This window comes from Pleurodeles waltl, chromosome 6, assembly GCF_031143425.1.
Source record: "Pleurodeles waltl isolate 20211129_DDA chromosome 6, aPleWal1.hap1.20221129, whole genome shotgun sequence".
Taxonomy (NCBI): domain Eukaryota; kingdom Metazoa; phylum Chordata; class Amphibia; order Caudata; family Salamandridae; genus Pleurodeles; species Pleurodeles waltl.
The window spans coordinates 1,194,406,658-1,194,427,238 of NC_090445.1; the positions used below are offsets into that span (position 1 = coordinate 1,194,406,658).

At 47.1% G+C, this 20,581-nt stretch overlaps 1 protein-coding gene across 2 annotated transcripts in view; it reads right to left on the reverse strand.

Annotated features, from left to right (window-relative positions):
- The window catches only part of ANXA7 (annexin A7), a 387,587-nt gene that overhangs the window by 199,049 nt on the left and 167,957 nt on the right, over positions 1-20,581 (reverse strand). For both annotated transcript variants that reach the window (XM_069240454.1, XM_069240455.1), the window contains exon 6: positions 17,752-17,857. In XM_069240454.1, the coding sequence (XP_069096555.1) occupies positions 17,752-17,857 (106 nt within the window). The remainder of the gene's footprint in view (positions 1-17,751; positions 17,858-20,581) is intronic.

Genomic DNA, 20,581 nt, shown 5'->3' on the forward strand with positions numbered 1-20,581 from the left:
AGATTTACTTGAAGACCGAGCTTCTGCAACAGCTGTAGAGTCCATTTGAAATGTTGTTGTGCCTCTAGATAACTGGAGGCCTTTATGAGCCAATCGTCTAGATAGGGGTAGACAAATATTCGATGTTTCCTCAAGTGGGTGGCTACCACCGCCATGCATTTGTAAAAAGTCCTCGGCGCTGATTTGAGGCCGAAGGGCAGAACCGCAAATTGGTAATGACGTTTTCCGACGGTGAACCTTAGGAATTTTCGATGTTTCTTGGTCACCGGAATATGAAAGTAAGCGTCGCAAAGGTCTATAGCACAGAGCCAGTCGCCCTGACGAAGATGTGGGTAAATTTGGTGCAAGGATAGCATCCTGAATTTCTCTTTGCGAATCCACTTGTTTGCTGTCCTTAGATCTAAAATGGGACAAAACTCTTGCTTGTCTTTTTTGGGCACAAGGAAATACCTCGAATAAATCCCCTTCCCTTGCTGGCTGATCGGGACGGGTTCTATGGCTCTTTTTTGTAATAGAATGGTGACTTCTAACTGAAGAGCTTCGAGGTGTCGGCTGGTTGTTTTGGGTGGAACAGATCGTGGAGGACTGGTGAATCTGAGAACGTAACCATGTCTCACAATATTCAATACCCAGGCGTCTGTTGTGATGCGTAGCCACTCGTCCAGATGATTTGAGATACTTCCCCCTACCGGAGTGGATAACGGAGGAGGGGGAAGCGAAGATTCAGGGCTTAGACGCGGGAGCCTGTCGAGTTGTCTGAGTTTGAGGTGTTGAACGACCCCTTGTCGACCTTCGTTGTGTGGAGAAACCCCTATGATGCTGCTGCTGTTGCTGGGGGCGTGAAGACATCCAATGTGGAGTCTGATACCTGTGGGTGAACAGTCTTCGTTGATATGGGCGGAACACCTTTCGCTGTTCTTTCGGTCGTTCCATGCCTACTGCTTTCAGGGTATCCAGCTCAGACTTCATTCTGGCCATCTCGTCATCGGCATGAGAGCCGAACAAAGTGGAGCCTGAGAAAGGTAAATTTTGTATTCTCTGCTGTGCTTCAGGTTTAAGCGATGTAAGTCGCAGCCATGCATGTCTCCTGAGCGCTATTCCGTGAGCATACTTATGTGCGGATAGTATCGAAGAATCCGCCGCAGCACTTATAACTTGGTTAGAAACCATAGCTCCCTCGCCCACGACCTCCAGGAAATCTTCCCTTTTGTCTTTAGGAAGATGCTCCGCAAACTGCAGTACAGAGTCCCAGAGGGCTCGATCATATCTCCCTAATAAAGCAGTGGCACTGGCTGCTTTCATGGTGATGGATGCAGTAGAGCATACTTTTCTTCCTGCAGCATCGATCTTTCTGCTCTCTTTATCTGGAGGTGAAGAGGAAGACGGTGACGTAGAATGCAATTTCTTTGCTGCCACTATAACCACCGAGTCCGGTACTGGGTCCGACCTCAAGAATAGAGGATCTTGTTCTGGTGGACGGTATTTTTTAATAAGTCTGGAAGGAGCAGACTTTGTTGCAGCCGGTGTAAGAAAAATGTCCATTGCCGGCTCAATAAGACCCTGAACCAGTGGAAGCAAAGGTCTTGAAGATGTCCTGTGATGCAAGGTCTCGAAGATTACTGACGTCGATGGAGCCAGCACCGCCAGCGGGATATTCAGTTTGGTTGCCCCTCGCACTAAGACCTCCTGGAATGTATTCACATCATCTATGCGGGACACTCTCGGGGACGGTGAGTCCGATAGGGTTGGAGAGTAGTCCTGTGTAGACGAAGAAGAATGTCTATGATGTGAATGCTGAGATCTCTGTCGTGATTCATGACGATGGTGCCAAGAGGAAGAAGAACGTCTAGAAGAATGTCCAGATGCCTTACAGATCGCGTTGGAGTCCTCGGAACAGACTCTGAAGGAGGAGCCGGAAGAGGAGCCGTAGGTGTTACCGGTGTCTGCGGCAACGGCGACTGCCGAGGCGAGAGCTGTGGAGACGCTGGAAGCAGGATAAGTGAGGCCGAGGATTCCGACGTTGTATAAACCCTTCTAGGCCTCTTTGATTGTCGTCTCGACGTCGACACACTCCTCGACGTCGAAGCGCGGTGACGGCGAGTGCCTCTGGACGTCGATTCCTCTCGCCGTGGAGAATCTCTCGACGACGACCCTCGACGTCGTTGTGGTGACGGCGAACGTCTCCGACGGCAAGTACTCTCTCTCGACGTCAATCGTCCTCGCCGTGTCGACGGCGAGCCTGACTCGGATCTCCTCGACGTGGAACGTCCTCGCCGTGTCGACGGCGACCCAGATCCTTTCGACGTCGGGTGTCCACGTCGTCTCAACGGCAAAATGGTTGTCGACGGCGAACAATGTCTTTTCCTCGCCGGCGAACCACTCCTCGACGGCGAACATGTTGGCGCCGTTCCCTGCCTCGACGTCGACACCCTCGACGTCGTCGGAGACCTGTGCCGTTTTTCAGCAGGTCTGGTAGGAGTTATAGAGGAAACAGGTTGAGCCCTGGTAGAAGCCTGACCTTCTCCTCGCTCTGTGGTGGAATGGCCACCTTTTCTCCTGTCCTCTCTCGCCTGAAGTCGGATTTTCTCCCTATCACGAAGAGTTCTTCTGGAGAAGGTTTTACAGATGTCACACGACTCCGGTTTGTGGCTGGATGGAAGACAAATTATGCAGAACCTATGAAAATCAATATTGAGATTTGTTTTTTGTTTTTTAAATGATATTGGACGAAAACACTTTTGGTGACTTAATTCCTTTAAAAAAAAATCAGTACGATAGTTGCAAGGGACCAGGAGCGTGGTGTATCATAACTGGCAACAGCCCTCACACCGTTTCTTAAAAGAGGGACCCACAGGGGATTGGTGTTTTCCCTGAATTAGTCTATTGGGACTCCCTCAGGGACGGATGCCTTACACTTAGGGCATCACTAAGTAGTGTTCAGTACATCGTTGTAATCTATTTCAAAACCAGCATACTTTGCTGCCTTGCTTCCTATGGGCTCGGTAGTTGAAATGCCACTTTTATAGACCTAGAAAATGCCCAAACCAGATTTCAGGTGGAATAACAACATCAAGCTCCAGGATAGAGTAATCAATGAAAAAGGGTGGTTAATCAGCTGCCAATGCCAATATGCTCTGCTATCTTTAACTGAACAAGGTGCTAAAAAGGATTCATAAGCCTCAATCAATCACCAGATTTGTAAAGCATGACTAGTCACCCGCTAGGGTCTCAAGGCGCTGGGCGGGGGTGGTGGGGTGCAGCAAGGGAACAGTCATCCAGGATCAGTTGGGGATCAGTCGAAGAGCCATGTTTTGAGGTCTTTCCTGAATTGCGATAAGGTGGGAAATTTTCTGAGGTGGATGGGGAGGGAGTTCCAGGTCTTGGCGGTGAGGTGTGAGGAGGTTCATCTTCCAGCTGTGGTCTTCCGGATGCGTGGGATGGTGGCAAGGGTGAGGTCGGCGGAGTGGAGCTGTTTGGTGGGCATGGAGAAGCTGAGTCTGCAGTTGAGGTAATCTAGTCCGATGTCGTGAAGGGCTTTGTAGGCATGCAGGAGAAGCTTGAATGTTATTCTCTTGTCTATTGGGAGCCAGTGCAGTTCACTGTGTCTGGGGCCGTTCTTGATGGAACGGGCGGAGGCATTCTGGATGCGCTGCAGTCTTTTCCGTACCTTGGTGTACACTCTTCCAGGGTAGAGTGCGTTGCCGTAGTCTAGGCGGCTGCTGACGAGGGTCTGTGTGACTGTTCTTCAGGTTTCGGTTGGGATCCATTTGAAGATTTTCCGGAGCATGCGCATGGTGTGGAAGCAGGCGGAGGAGACTGCGCTTACTTGACGGTTCATTGAGAGTGCGGAGTCCAGGATGAAGCAGAGGTTGCGGGCGTGGTCAGTAGGGGTCGGAGTGCTTCCAAGGGCAGTGGGCCAGGCAGAAGGGTTGTTGCTAATGACGAGGACTTCTGTTTTGTCGGGATTTAGCCTGAGACAGCTATCCTTCATCCAGGCAGCGACTGCCTTCATTCCATTGTGGAGGTTGGCTTTGCCTGTGTGCGGGTCGTTGGTGAGGGAGATGATTAGCTGTGTGTCATCCGCGTATGAGACATGGGGCCATGTAGAGGTTGAAGGGAGTGGGGCTCAGAGAGGAGCCTTGCGGAATGCCCTCAGTTTATCTTGGTGGCCTCCTCCCTTATCTCTCTCTTTCTCATAGCAACGTACAAGTTACTTACCTTCGGTAATGAAATATCTGGTAGAGACATATTCAAGTAGCAGATTCCTTACCAGATTCCTTACCATAGAATTTCCCCCAGGCGTCAGACTGGATGCGGAGATTTTTCTTCGAGCAATACCCTTGCGCATCAGTAGGTGGCGTCGGTTGACTCTGCGGGCGTCTTAGTCACCGCGATGACGTCAGGAGTAGTACACAGACGCCACAATGTGACGTCAGTGTCTTTTAACAACTTTCCACGCCAAAGCGCAGAGCCGCTAAGAACATTGAGATTGGTGCGCTAGAGCTAAGGACCTGAAGGGGGAATCCCTGTCCCTAGAAATCAGTTCACAAGCGGGAGGATGGGTGGGTCAGTAAGGAATCTGCAACTAGAACAGGTCTCTACCAGATATTTTGTTACCAAAGGTAAGTAACTTGTACACCTGATAGAGATTATAGTTGCAGATTCCTACCTTAGAATAGGTACCCAAGCAATGCCATCCTCTGTGGTGGGCTATGAAACAAGATCATACTAGGAAGTCCTGCAGGACCGAGCGACCAAAATAGCCGTCCTGATGGACCTAACTGTCCAGGCATTAGTGTTTAGCAAACATGTCCAGGGACGCCCACATAACTGCCTGGCAGATATCCAGGACAGGAACTCTGAGTGCCAACGCAGTGGAAGCGGCAGTTGCTCTGGTGGAATGAGCATGCAAGCCCTCAGGGAGTTGCTTCTTGGCTAAAGCGTAGCACATCTTGATGCAAAGAAGTATCCATCGGGAGATGGTACGTTTTTGCACTGCCTTCCCATTTTTCACACCCACTTACCTGACAAAGAGTTGATCGTCCACCTGGAAATCTTTAGTACGATTAAGATAGAGCGCCAACCCTCTTTTTGGGTCTAGACGTGGAGTCTCTCCTCCTCATGGGAGGGATGTGAGGGGGTGTAGAAAGTAAGCAGGGTGATGGACTGGTCTACATGAAAAGGCGTAACCACCTTTAGAGGGAAGGAAGGAAGCCTTAGTGCGCAACACCACTTTGTCAGGGTGCAAAGACAAGTATGGAGGCTTGGACGAGAGGGCCTAAAGCTCACGTGCCCTGCGAACAGAGGTGATGGCAACAAGAAAGACAGTTTGGAAGGTGAGGAGCCACAAGGGACAATTGTGCATCGGCTCAAAGGGAGTACACATTAAATAAGTAAAGACAAGGTTGAGGTCCCACTGAGGCATGATAAATAGAGTGGTAGGAAATAAATGGGTGAGACCTTTTAGGAATCTACTCACAATAGGAGATTTAAAGAGTGAGGGCTGATCAGGTAACCTAAGAAAGACCGAAATGGCAGATAAATACCCTTTAAGGGTGCCCAAAGCAGAGCCCTGCTGGGCCAAAGAAAGAATGAACAAAAGAACCTTGGATAGAGGGGCAGAAAGGAGATCAACAGATTTGTTGGTGCACCATGCCACAAATTTATACCAACGACAGGCGTATACAGATTTGGTGTAGGACGCCTGGCTGCCAAGATGACATAACAGACTTCATGTGGAAGATCAAAAGTTATCAACTGTCACCGCTTAATCTCTACGCATGAAGGTGGAAATTGGACAGGTTCAGGTGGAAAACAGTTCCCTGTTGCTGCGACAGAAGATCCGCCTGAAGAGGTAGTCTGAGTGGAGGATTGATGACCATACTCAGTAGCTCTGGATACCAGACTCACCGTGCCCAGTCTGGGGCCACCAAGATGACTTGGGCCTGGTCGGTCCTGATCTTCTTGAGAACTCTGGGCAGAAATGGTATAGGCGGAAAGGCAGCCAGAGTTCTATTCGAGACGAAAAGCGTCTCCGAGCGAGTGCCGCCGTGGAAACTCCAACGCGCAAAACAGCTGACATTGCATGTTCTCTCCAGAGGCGACCAGATTTAACCAAGGTTCTCCCCACTGCTGAAAGAGACCTTGCGCCACCTCCGGATGGAGACGCCATTCGTGATCAGCTGTGCATCGATGGCTGAGTTAGTCTGCTCTGGCGTTGAGAACCTGCCATGGTAATGCCCTGATGTTCCAGCCATGTCCAGAGACGTAGGGCCTCTTGACTAAGGGTCCGGGACCCTACTCCGCCTTGTTTGTTGCAGTACCACATGGCGGTAGTATTGTCTGTGAACACCTGCACTACTTTCCCTTTGAGAGAGGGAAGAAACGCCTTCAACGCAAGCCTGATCACCCGGCGGTCCAGAAGATTGATATGGAGCCCAGACTCCGCCGGAGACCAGAGGCCTCTGATCTCCGCCTCTCCCATGTGGCCGCCCCAACCCAGAAATCACACATCTGTCACTAAAGACAGATCTGATTGGGGAAGGGAGAGGGATCTGCAGTGGACCCAATGTGGATTCTAAAGCCACCACTGCAGGTCTTTCGGAGTACCCTCAGCGAGCTGGACCATGTCAGAGAGATTCCCCTGATGCTGCGCCCACTGGAACTTCAAGTCCCACTGCAGAGCCCGCATATGCCATCTGGCATGTGTGACCAGCAGGATGCAGGAGGCCATGAGGCCCAGCAGCCTCAGAGTCAGTCTCACCAAAACCCAATACAGAGGCTGAAAGATCAGAATCGTAGCCTGAATATCTTGGACTCGCTTTTCGGGAGGATAAACCCGAAACTGCACTGTGTCCAGAACAGCTCCGATGAAGGGGAGCGTCTGAGAGGGAGTCAGGTGTGACTTCAGCACGTTTAGAGTGAACCCCAGCGTGTGCAGGAGGCTCGCCGTAGTGTGAAGGTGGGAGGCGACTTTCTGGGGCCAGTCCGCCTTCAACATCCAGTCTTCGAGGTAGGGGAAGACTGATTCCCCTAACCTGCGCAGATGAGCTGCAACCACAGCCATCACTTTTGTGAAAACCTGAGGGGCGCTGGTAAGGCTGAAGGGAAGCACGGTAAACTGAAAGTGCTCGTGACCTGCCACTAATCGTAGGTAACGTCTGTGGACAGCTGTGATGGGGATGTGGAAATAAGCGTCCTCCAAGTCCAACGCCACCATCCAGTCTCCTGGGTCTAAGGCAGAGAGAACCTGAGCCAGGGTGAGCACTTTGAATTTCTTCTTCTTGAGGAAGTAGTTCAGGTCCCGAAGATCTACGACATCCTTGTCCTTTCTCAGCACCAGAAAGTAGTGGGAATAACCACCACGACCTACTTCGGGCACAGGGACCTTCTCTATAGTTCCCTTGGCCAAGAGAGCCGCAACTTCCTGGCAGAGAAGTGCCAAATGATCCTCCGGGAGTTGGTTGAGTGATGGAGGGTTGGCTGGTGGAGGAGATTGTAATGGGAGGGAGTAGCCCTTTCGAACGATCTGCAAAACACACCTGTACATAGTGATAGATTCCCAGTGGGGCAGGTGATATTGAATCCTGCCGTCGACTGGAAGGGAGTGAGGGGACGGACTAGGAAGGTTTGGAGGATGCAGCAGGAGCAGAGGTGGACTGGGCAGACCTCTGGTTCCCTATCCCATGCGAGATTCTGCATCCCCAGCCACGCAGCGGCTGAACAGCATGGGTGGCACAGTGGCTGGGTGGGGGACGTGACACGGAGCCCCTTCCGTGGCCACGAAAGGGGCGAAATGCGGCTTGCGGGAATCGAGGGGCAGAGGAGCTGAGGAAAGACCAAGGGACCGAACTGTAGCCCGCCAATCCTTGAATCTCTCCAAGGCCGAGTCCGCTTTGTCTCCAAAGAAATGGGAGCCAAAGGGTTTGTCCATGAGGGACTGTTGGACATCCCCTGAAAAACCAGAAGTACGCAACCAGGCTTGGCGTTGCGAGGCCACTGTCGTAGCAACCGATCTTCCCATGTCGTGTCCATCCCACATCAGATTGTGAACTTTGCTGCATCTCTCCCATTGTTGACAGCTTGGGAGACAATAGCCCGGGCCTCCTCCGGTATCTGCGGCAGAACTTGCACAACCGTATCCCACAGAGAGTGGGTTTAGCGGCCCTAAAGGCATGCAGTGTTCACAGACAGCAGCACAAGACTGGAGGAAGAAAACAACTTCTTCCCAAATTGTTCCAGCCTTTTTGATTAACCTATCCGGGGTGCAGAAGGAAATGCACCTGAAGAAGAGGAAGCCTGGATAAAAAGACTCTCAGGCGTGGGGTGCTGGGACAGGAACTTAGGGTTGTTCAGAGCGGGCCGATGGCGGCGTGCGATAGTCCTATTCACAGGAGCCCCTGTGTTGGGTTTGGACGAAGTACCCAAAAGGACATCGGTGAGGGCTTTATGGAACGGTAAAAAGGGCTCAGATGTGGAAGCTCCTGGTTAAAGCACCTCCGTCAGGAGGTTGGACCTGCCCTCTACAGTAGGAAGCTGAAGGCCAAGGACCTCAGCCGCCCTACTGACCACCATACCAGAAGTCGCTCCCTCTGCCGTAGCCACGGTAGGAGGAGACAGCATGCCAGCGTCTGGAAAAGTATCCAGTCCACTGGTCTCGCCCAATTCCTGTGCCCAGTCCAAAGATGGGTCATCCTGGTATTTATAAGGGTCCAGGGACCCCTCCAATCCTTCCCCGAATTCATACCCATAGGAAAAAGGGTCAGAATCCGACCTGGGGTGAATAGGCCTCATTGAAGACAAAGGCGGCGCGGCCGACGCCACTCCAGCTCCGAGTCGTCAGGGATAAGGTTTGGGTCGACGTCCATAGTGGCCACTACCGATGTCGCAAGTGTCGACGATCGAACCCGGCACCAAGGAAGGTCTCAATGGTGCGACCAGTGCCGGTGCAGATCTGCGAGCAGGTCCGGAGGAGACCTCGGTGGCCGGAGCCTCATAGAATTCTTTAAGTTGGGCACCGGTCGCTCCAGCTCCTGGAAACTCTGGAAGTGTGGAGCGGACCCAGACGCAGGCTCCGAGGACGGAGGCCTTGAGTATCGACACTCCTCCCGCGTCGCGTCAGCCAAGCGATGGGGCGAAGTCGGAGAGAGATGGGACCTCTTCACCTTCTTTTTACCAGCACCCGAAACTTTTGATGACGACGAATGGTGATGGCTCCGCGAACAGTCTTGAGACCATCCTCTCGATCGAGACCGGGGCCTACGCAAAGTCGGCCGCTGAGCCACCATGAGTTTGACATCACTGCACTGAGGCGGCGTCTATGTACTACTCCCGACGTCATCACGGTGACTACGATGCCAACGACGCCCGCAGAGTCGACCAACACCACCTACCGACGCACAAGGGTATTGCGCAAAGAAAAATCTCAGGATCCAGTCTGTCGCCTTGAGGAAATTCTAAGGTAATGAATCTGCAACAAGAAGTCTCTATTTGATAACCCTATTTGAAATGTTCTACACAATTGAATATGTTTGGTATCCCACTGAACGTATTTATTTAAGCACTTTCATCAAATTCCTGTGGATTCTGAGCAGCTAGCATCAAACCACTGTATATGTTCAGCTTTCCGATGCCAGGAAGGGACAACTGAAATTCTCTGACTGACCTACATAACACAGACAAAACATTAATGCATTCTGCTGTAGCTTCCTCACCTAGGTATGTCAGTAACTCCATCCTATTGCCTACCACCAATTTGGTTAACACACATTTCTCGTCAATTCGCTCCCATCTCAACAAACCTCCCTTATTCGTATCCATTATTAGGGATAAATGGCTGTTTGAGCCACAGCAACCTTCCTTCTACAATAAGAGATTGATAATATGTTGTGACCACTGTGTTTCTAAAACAGTGAAATCAGGGAGAAGACCCAACATATCATAACAAAATAAATCAATCAGACTACTGCGATTCCTACCAATAAACATTAGCTAAAATCCGAGTGTTAAGACTATTAATCAAAAGCAGGCTATAGCTGTAGACTAGCAAATAAAGGACTTGTGTGTGTTAAAGCCTCCCATCTCTCATTTACAATCCAACAAGAGGTCGAACTACATAGGGAAGAGTGTTTAAGATTAAACTCTCTAATCCATTAAATTGATACCAGCCCATTTCCTCTGGTTACAAATCCCTTTATTTCCTTCGAATGGGAATTAGCAATATCAGTATTACTCAGATCGAAATTGTTATTATAGAAATTAATTAATAAATGATTAGAGCTGCAAACAAACCACAACAATTGGAAGTCTGAAGAATCCAGAATTTTTCATGTCCATTGGAGGGAGCTTTGGTGTTCTGCTGTGTGAGTGTGGGTGGAGGGAGGATTTTATTTTTAACAAATGTTATATGGTTTTTAACTAGTTTTTACCCAGTTTTGTCTGCCAGAATCACTGCATTGTTTGGAGCCAGTGGGCAGCACAAGCATCCTTTTGGGTGGTGCTGCTCCAAAAGGGCCATTTTGAGTGTCTAGTCTTTCTCTGACTGGATGTCTCACAAGGCATACGCCCTGTTGAAAAATAGGCATAGTGTGAATCCACTGAAGGCACGACAAACACAAACATGTCCGCGTCCAACCAGGTCACTGGGCCAGAAACCCTGGTTCATACCTGTCGTCTAGAATTATTTATTCAAGCGAACAGCATCAGTTGCTCTGCTTGGTAATGTCATTCAATTGCTTGGCAAGTCTAGAGACACTTTCTCCTTACACAGGGCTGCTGTTAGAGCATATTATATCTCAGGCAGGAAAGGGCACCAAATGTTACTCTCCGGGCTGATGGCCTTTAATAGTCTAAGTATTCATCTTGCCGATTTCATAGTTTTAACGGTCACTCTCTGGCACTGCACAACTCAAATATCTTTTATGTTTTAATAGACCATAAGGCTGATGTGGTCTTTCTACTGAAACCTGGCTACATGAAGATTCTATGCCCGACTTTGCACTAGCTATATCTCCTGGCTATTGTATAACTAGAGAAGATCAGAGAAAGAAAAGAGGCAGAGGGCTAGCAATTATTTTAGGTCACATTTCTCATGTCAGATCATTAATCATTGGATTCCAGATTGGGAGTTTTCTATTTTTTTAGGTTTAGACAAAAACCTTACTCTTAGTTCCATAACCTATAATCCCCCTGGTCCGGCTGGCAGGTGGGGCCCTTGGGCGATGGAGGCTCTATTTCCTTTTGTTCTTAAACATACTGATTTTAATATAATGGCCAATTTTAACATCCACGTTGACAATCCAAAGTTTAGTACAGCCTCCTCGATCATTGGTGATTTTAAAGCTCTGAGCCTATGTCTTCTAGTTAATTGACCAACTCACACAGCAAGACATATCTTAGGTCCGGTATTTTCTAACTTGTCAAGTGCATTAGTGGATCCCCTGCTAGTTTTCAGTTGGTCTGATCATTTTGGGAACCTGTTTTTATTCAGGGCTTTGAGACCAGGGAGAGCCTCTGGGGTCTATTACCCTTTCCAGACCATGGGTCAAATTTAACTGCACCACTTTCTGCACCCATCTTCAAGAATCATTGCCCAAGCTGGAAGGGACAATTGATACTCTTGCAAGCACCATGGCTCACTAGATATGGTCTAACCTATATTTAGTACTCCGCCTGAAACCTGGTATTAATATTAGTTTGTACTCTCTGGCATCTTTGTTTACCAATTCACTTTGGGCTTTAAAGAAAAATTGTAAGCCTCTGGAGCGTAGTGTGTGCAGGCACTATTTTACAGACGGCAAAGCAAAGCTGAAGTTGGCCACTGAAGTTCACTATTCAGCCTGCCATGCCGCATGCACTACTTATTCAGATTAAACTGTCACAGCACATAATTCTCCCAAACACAATTTTCAGACTGTTTAATCTCTGTTGAACCTTGCAACAGAATAGCCCTGACACGCTCTTCCTCAAAGTGATTGCACAAATAATCTGCCAATTCATTACAGACAGCAAAGTGTTTGTAATGAATTGGCAGATTATATTTGCAAAAAGCTAGATAATATATATAAAACGCCTTTTTCACTACCACTATGTTAGATTCCATAACTTGCCCCAGTACTTCTCCAGAAGCTAGTTTGGCATCTTTTCAATCCCTTGAGAACACCAATTTTTTGGCTGTCTTATATACCATTAAGTCTGGTTTGCCATCAGACCGGTCACAAAAAAGTTATGCTCTCCCCAGTTCTGAGAGAGCTGCTGAATACCTCTCTTTCCTTGGTCTGACCCCAAGGTCATGGAAACATGTGATGGCACTACCTTTGCTTAAGACACATATTTTGGAGGTTTCTGGCACGGCCAATTACTGCCCAATTTTGCTGCTTCCTCTTTGTGCAAGGATCCTCGAAAAACACATCAGTCTCCAACTTTCTGCATTTCTGGAGACTAACAACTTGCTCCACCCTTTTCCATCTGGATTCCATTCAGAGTACCACACTGAAAATGTGCTGATGTGTGTCTGAGCACCGCAGGCAGAAGGTGAACCGATAAGATAATTTTGCTCTTATGCTTCTGGATTTGAGTGCCACATTTGAAACCGTGTCCCATTGAGTGCTCCTTCAGGGGTTATTGGTATTCGAGGCCTTGCCCTTTCTTGGTTACAATCATTTCTGGATGATAGTTATTTTCAAATCATCACAAAACCGTACGAATCCTCAGGAGTTCCTAACGGCTCATCTCTGAACTCTACCCTCTTCAACATTTATGTTCACCCTTTGGTGGACATAGTGAAAGCACATGGTCAACTTTAGTCTTTTATGGATGAAACATACATTCTTGTATCATTCTTCATGAAGGATGATCTCACCTAAACTCATCTTGCTCTTTGCTACACCGAGGTTGCGAATAGGTTGATGAATAACAGCTTGAAATGAAATGGAAACAAGACTGAAGTTCTACTGCTGGGTAATTATCCTTGGTTTTGGGGCTTTCAGTGCTGACTGAAGGAACATGGCTAGTATCCAACTCCTAGGCAGGCGAATAAAGATATGAGCTTCTGGCTGGATGACAAGCCGTCTATTGATCAGCAAATTATTAGGTGTCAGCCTGCTGCTTCGGTCTGCTCAGATGTCTAGGAAACATTTTATGGATTTTATCGTCTGCTACTCAAAGCACAATTGTGCAGGCTTTGGTTACATCCAGATTAGGTTATGCCAATGTTTTATATCTCAGTGCCACTAATTATCAGGCAGTCCAGAAGGTGGAAACCCATTTTCTATGCTATAATCCAAAATTTGCATCGGTCTCTCATCATCTTTGATTAATGCACTGGCATTCTATAGCTAAACATATCCAATTCAAGGCGTTATGCTATATGCCTAAAGTTATGCATCATTCTGGTCCATTATATTTACGATCACTGGTCTGCCAATATTCTCTCAGTTGAGAACTCTGTTCCTGGAACTACAATGCTGAAACTATTTCAAAAGCAAGACCTGCAAGATAGGGAGGGTGTTAGCTTGCCGTCCTTGGATTGGAGCAATGGAACGGCTTTCCACTAAAATTTTGTCTATTTAAAACCTATTTGATGTTTAGAAAGCTGCTGAAAGCCTGGTGTTCCTAGTTTCCTACTTTTTCTTCTGTTTTTGCTAGCTTTGGGACACCTGTTGGGGTAGCTATGCGCTCTACAAATCAGAACAGAATACAGAATATGACCAGGCAATTTTCCCAGGGACAGCAGCTGCAAAACATGAGCCAAATGTATGTATATATTGTATTTCCAAGGCCCAGGTTTCCTGGCAACAAACCACCTAAAAACCTTTCATGAAACTTAACCATTAAACATAGGCCTGCTATATTCCACAATGCAAATTTAAAAGCAATCTCAGGTGACAAATGACCACTGTTAGTAAGTGCTGAAGTACAATAAATTTCAGGTGTCAGAATGTGGGATGAATATGTTAGAACAACTATTTCATGATGCATTTCATCATCAGTAAGAACTACATTTATGTTTGGCTGTAGCAGGATTGAATTGTCAAGCTACAGACTCATGCTGAGCTAACGCTGCAAATCTGTACACAACTGGGACACTGAAGCGTTACAGTGTTATATTTCCTCTGTACATTTTGTACATTGTCTGGCCTCATCACTTGTCATCTAAGATAATAAAAATAACCTAGTGGAGGCGCCTCAATTTTGCTACAGCCCTGGTTTAGGAAACTAAACCTGAATAACAGATCACAAACAACAAATTAATTCCTAAAACTGATCACAATACAGTCATTGGTATCAGGTGTTCGCATATTCCCTACCCCTGCACATCAGGGTTATCTCATTATGCAGTGAGTTACTGACACGGTGCTCCCTTTCGATCAATGGACAATGTAAGGAAATGCCTCCTTGGCATGGTTACCCCCTAACCTTTTGCCTTTGCTGATGCTAAGTTATGATTTGGAAGTGTCCTGGGACCCTGTTAACCAGGCCCCAGCACCAGTGTTCTTTCCCTAAACTGTACCTTTGTCTCCATGATTGGCACAATCCTGGCACTCGGGTAAGTCCCTTGAAACTGGTACCCCTGGTACCAAGGCCCCTGATGCCAGGGAAGGTCTCTAAGGGCTGCAGCATGTCTTATGCCACCCTGAGGACCCCTCTCTCAGCACATGCATATGGACTCACAGCTTGTGTGTGCTGGTGGGGAGAAAATGACTACATCGAGATGGCACTCCCCTCAGAGTGCCATGCCAACCTCACACTGCCTGTGGCATAGGTAACTCACCCCTCGAGCAGGCCTTACAGCCCTAAGGCAGGGTGCACTATACCACACGTGAGGGCGTATGTGCATGAGCACTATGCCCCTACAGTGTCTAAGCAAAACCTTAGACATTGTAAGTGCAGGGTAGCCATAAGAGTATATGGTCTGGGAGTTTGTCAAACACAAACTCCACAGTTCCATAATGGCTACACTGAAAACTGGGACGTTTGGTATCAAACTTCTCTGCATAATAAATGCACAGTGTGCAATTTATTGTAACATACACCCAGAGGGCATCTTAGAGATGCCCCCTGAATACCTACCAGACTTCTAGTGTAGGCTGACCAGTTTCTGCCAGCCTGCCACACACCAGACATGTTGCTGGCCACATTGGGAGAGTGTCTTTGTCACTCTGTGGCCAGGAACAAAGCCTGTACTGGGCTTCTCACCTCCCCCTGCTGGAACAGTAACACCTGGCGGTGAGCCTCAAAGGCTCACCCCTTTTGTGACAGTGCCCCAGGGCATCCCAGCTAGTGGAGATGCCCACCCCTCCGGCCACTGCCCCCACTTTTGGTGGCAAGGCTGGAGGAGATAATGAGAAAAACAAGGAGGAGTCAATCCCCAGTCAGGACAGCCTCTAAGGTGTCCTGAGCTGAGGTGACCCCTGCCTTGAGAAATCCTCCATTTTGAGTTTGGAGGATTCCCTCAATAGGATTAGGGATGTGCCCCCCTCCCCACAGGGAGGGGGCACAAACAGGGTGTAGCCACCCCTAAATTCAGTATTTAGGGGCTCCCCAGATCCCAGGAAATCAGATTCCTGCAACCTGAAGAAAGAAGGACTGCTGACCGACAAGCCTCCAGAGAAGGAGGAAGATGACAACTGCTTTGGCCCCAGCCCTACCGGCCTGTCTCAAACTTCGAAAACCTGCTCCAGCGACGCATCAGACAGGGACCAGCGACCTCTGAAGCCTCAGAGGACTGCCCTGGACTACAGGGCCAAGAAACTCCTGTGAACAGTGGCCCTGTTCAAAACCAGCTACTTCTTTGCAACAAAGAAGCAACTTCCAAAGACTTCACATTTCCCGCCGGAAGCGTGAGACTCTACACTCTGCACCCGACGCCCCCGGTTCGACCTGCAGAAAACCAACACCTCATGGAGGACTCCCCGGCGACTGCGAGCCCGGGAATAACCAGAGACGACCCCCCTGAGCCCCCACAGCGAAGCCTGCAGAAAGAATCCAGAGGCTCCCCCTGAACGCAACTGCCTGTAACAAGGGACCCGACGCCTGGAACCAACACTGCACCCCGCAGTCCCCAGGACCTGAAGGAACCAAACTTTGACACAGGAGTGATCCCCAGGCGACCCTCTGCCTTGCCCAGGTGGTGGCTGTCCCGAGAAGCCCCCCGTGCCTGCCTGCACCGCTAGTGTGACCCCCAGGTCCCTCCATTGAGACCTATACAAAACCCGACGCCTGCTTTGCACACTGCACCCGGCCGCCCCTGTGCCGCTGAGGGAGTGTTTTGTGTGCCTACTTGTGTCCCCCCCAGTGCTCTACAAAACCCCCCTGGTCTGCCCCCGACGACGCAGGTACTTACCTGTTGGCAGACTGGAACCGGAGCACCCCTGTTCTCTATAGGCACCTATGTGTTTTGGGCACCTCTTTGACCTCTGCACCTGACCGGCCCTGAGCTGCTGGTGTAGTAACTTTGGGGTTGCCTTGAACCCCCAACGGTGGGCTGCCTATGCCCCAGGACTGAGACTTGTAAGTGTTTTACTTACCTCCTAATCTAACCTTTACTTACCTCCCCCAGGAACTGTTGATTTTTGCAGTGTCCACTTTGAAGCTAGCTTATTGCCATTTTTACAAAGACTGTACATGATAAAGTATTAACTGTAAATCTTGAACCTGTGGTTCTTAAAATAAACTAAGAAAAGATATTTTTCAATATAAAAATCTATTGGCCTGGAGTACGTCTGAGTGTGTTCCTCATTTATTGCCTGTGTGTGTACAACAAATGCTTAACACTACCCTCTGATAAGCCTACTGCTCGACCACACAACCACAAAATAGAGCATTAGAATTATCTATTTTTGCCACTATCTTACCTCTAAGGGGAACTCTTGGACTCTGTGCACACTATTTCTTACTTTGAAATAGTATATATTGAGCCAACTTCCTACAGACAACCTTGCTAACTAATTGATCAGGTCCCTCAGGTTGGCCTGGCCTAAATAAAGGAACCCATTTAAGGAAAATGGTAAATGGAATTACTACAGGTCACAAATGTATTAGTGAAGATTTCTCAGCATTATAATCATGTCTTAGCAAAGAAGCATGATAATATAGCAGCACACACACACACACTCGCTATCGTATCATCCTGGTCACTTTGCACTTTTGCATGGGGATACCTCCGAAATGAGGGACTTGACACTCCCAATTTTAGGTAGGCCTCAACACCACCACTTTCCTGTCCTCCCTTCTCATTATTATGCATACATATGTTGCAAATGGGTGCTTATTTGAATTGGTGAAGTTATGGTAATAATGTTGGTAAATATACAAATTGTATATGTCTGATGACTATCTTGAATAAAGTTACAAATCTATGTTGGCGAGCAGCCTACAATGGAACAAACCCACTGCATGGTATTTACTTTTAAAAGAGTGGCAGTGCCATGCACATTGTAGAGAAACAGGGAGTTAAACTATCCCAAAATAGAGGTGACATGTTTTCAAAAAGAAAAACGGCTATTCTTTCTTCTGTATGCTCACTTAGAATTGTGCAATTCGCTGTTGCTAAACCACTGGTCTGGAAAGACCTGTCGGATTAACATCTCAAAAGGTTTGTATTCATTTCAAAAGCAACTCCAATTATAAATAAAAGTGTGCATCATAGCTATAAATGACTACGATACTATATTTAACTGTCCGCAATGTTTGAAACAGTAGAACATTTTTTTTAATCATTTGTTAACTGGCCGAATATAAACACATGCTTACCAAATCCCTTCATAGCTTTACGGAGAATCTCTGCATCTCGCAATGCATCAAAATTTGCAGCCGGTTTGATTGTACCTTGAGTTGCCGACATTGCTGAAGGTAAAGGCTACAAGACAGATTTATATGTCAATGGGTCTGTTGAACAAAACATCATATTGCCAACTCCACCACCAAATCCGCACAAGAGTTCATTCAGTTAACCTGCCTTATGCAAAAAATACTCTAACTTGAGAAGCCCAGAAATTAATGTAATTTATGAAGACCATGTTTAAAATCTAATGGGTTAATTCAATCTTTCATAATTTGTAAGTCAGGAAAATGGGAAGCCTTAAGCCAAGTAAGAGACTTTTTCTATTAAAATGTTCTTATTACCATGTTAACACAAATCCAATTTAAATGCATAGCTTCGTAGCTATAACCTACACCAATAGCATATCGCAGTTTCAAGGAACTGAAGGTACTTTTTGTTCCTGGAAAGTGTGCAGGGGACGAAAAGAATATGAATTAACATATAGCACTGGTTACTACGGTCACAAAAGTACCAGGGAGTGTGGATGAGTTCCACACTACAAAAACCAGAGACAGCAAACTGCTTAGAAAATGTTGAACACCAGCACTGTTTTTCTAATATAAGTATGCTTTGCCCTTATTTTCTCCATCAATTATTTTCCTGCCTCGGTCTTCTAGGAGAAGGCAAAAGGTGTTTGATGAGAGGAGGATGCCAACTCCCCTAGATCGGAGGATCTACTGGACAGTTAGCTGCAGCTGAAGAGGGAGACAGTGCTTAATTTAAGCCAGTGGTTGCCGGTGGGGGGGCACCAGCACTTATTTTCGAGAGCCAACACTTATTTTTCTGCATCAGGCAATTATTGCGAGCAAAAGACACACAGGGTAAAGATAGAGGAAAGAAAGACGGTAAAGCGTTGCAGAGGGAGAAAGCAGAAAGCTGCAGGAGTGAGCTGAAGGGGCAGGGATTGGCTGTAAATGGATTAAAGTGGCCCAAAATGGCTTCAGGATTACAGTGCCTCAATATTCCGTCCTCACAAATTTAATTGCAGAAGCTGTGTGTTTCAGATGAGAGCTTTGAACCCCGGCACATTTTTATTTACAAATTAACCACTGAGGTCAGGTGTTTCCAGTTGGCTGCAATGGGATCTCCCCTTAAGCAAAGTTCATGCCCCCTTAAAATGGAAGCAGTTGTTACAAAGCCTTCACAACTGCAGGGATTTGGCCATTTATGTAGTACCAGCTGAACTACATTAGAATGCGTGGAACTAACTCACATTTATGTGCAACACATTCCCGTAAGGACTGAAGTTAGTCTAAAAACTGATGCTCTCTACCCTTGGTGGAGGTTTAAGGGACAGACTATTCCTACGCACACCTTCTAACACAACCACTAGAGCTACACACTGCCCACTGCTGTAGGCAACCTGCTGCCTCCCTGCACAGAACACAAGCTGCTGGCCAAGCAGCTGTCCTGACTCTGCATGGACATGCAAATGCAAGCACGAGAAAAGACCTTTGCAATCCATCTGCCTTCACCAGATACTAAAGGCTGCCAATGACTTCCAACAAGTTAAAGAAGCTGGAACATTTTCATAGCCTATTTGCTACACTAAGCTTTTAAAGACTTCTTCTTATTCTAAATACCATTTTGTAAACAACTGAAATAACTGGTTTGGTGATTAACTGTCATTAAACAACAAAGCTCAACTTATCATTAATTGGAATCGTGTGCCTCCAACAAACATGCACGCTACAAACCATGGAAACTATGGTCAATCCAAAAGTAGGCATCAAGTACTAAATCCATACTGGGATGCAGAGAACAGACTGAAATTGCTATACAAGTCTAGCTATCAAGCAGCTGAGCCCATATCTAGACACTCTGCCTAAGCCCCACTTGCCTGTCATGGCACTGATAGGTCTACTGGCCTACACAGGCACTTGCATATTCAATGGTAGGCAGATCATTGCAAAACAGATCTGGAAAGTACACTTAGAAGGCCACACAACAGCAGTCCAAGGCATTAAAGTAAGGAACATGCTGTACAAACAACTGGATGTCACTGCAACCTTACTGCCCTTAGGTTAAACAAAGGACCGTTGTATGAACTTACTTCAACCCATACTACAAACGGATCGATCTCCCAACCATGCTTAAATCCGTTCACATCTGACGTAAGTGTACGGTACTCAGAGATCCTATTGTGTATCACATGCATTTACTCCATGTGTAAAAAAACACTCTTGCAGGCACTGATATGTTGTTTAGCTGCAAGTACTCTAAAGTGGCTATTCAATCAATTATTTATTCAGCTTACTAAAGCCATAAAATCAACACAATCCAATGCACAGAAATATAAAAAAAACATCTGCAATAAATACATTTCAACCATAAGCCTAATTAGCAGGAACCATCAACATCACACACAAACATATACAAACAGGGGGAGCTATATCTCGTTATGAATTAAAATACCCGTGTACCAGGTTGATCTGAAACAGGGGAATACAATTTAACAAGCAAACAGTTGTATCTAAAAACATTACACATTTCATTTGTTACATTAAGATTTAAAGGCACCCTTTATCTATAGCGATATGTAGTACTATTAAAAGATATTATAACAAGCATCTGCAATGCAACGGGTCTCGCACTTGCTCGAGTTTGAGCTATTAGCGTTGTAAACTCCTAACCGGACTTTTCTGGACACATAAATTGAAAGAAAACAAATGAGCGCAATCACGCTATGTTAAACCCAGCGCACTCACGTTGTGTGGAAAATAAAAAGATTAAGTAGTGCAGAAACCAGGCTAAAAACAT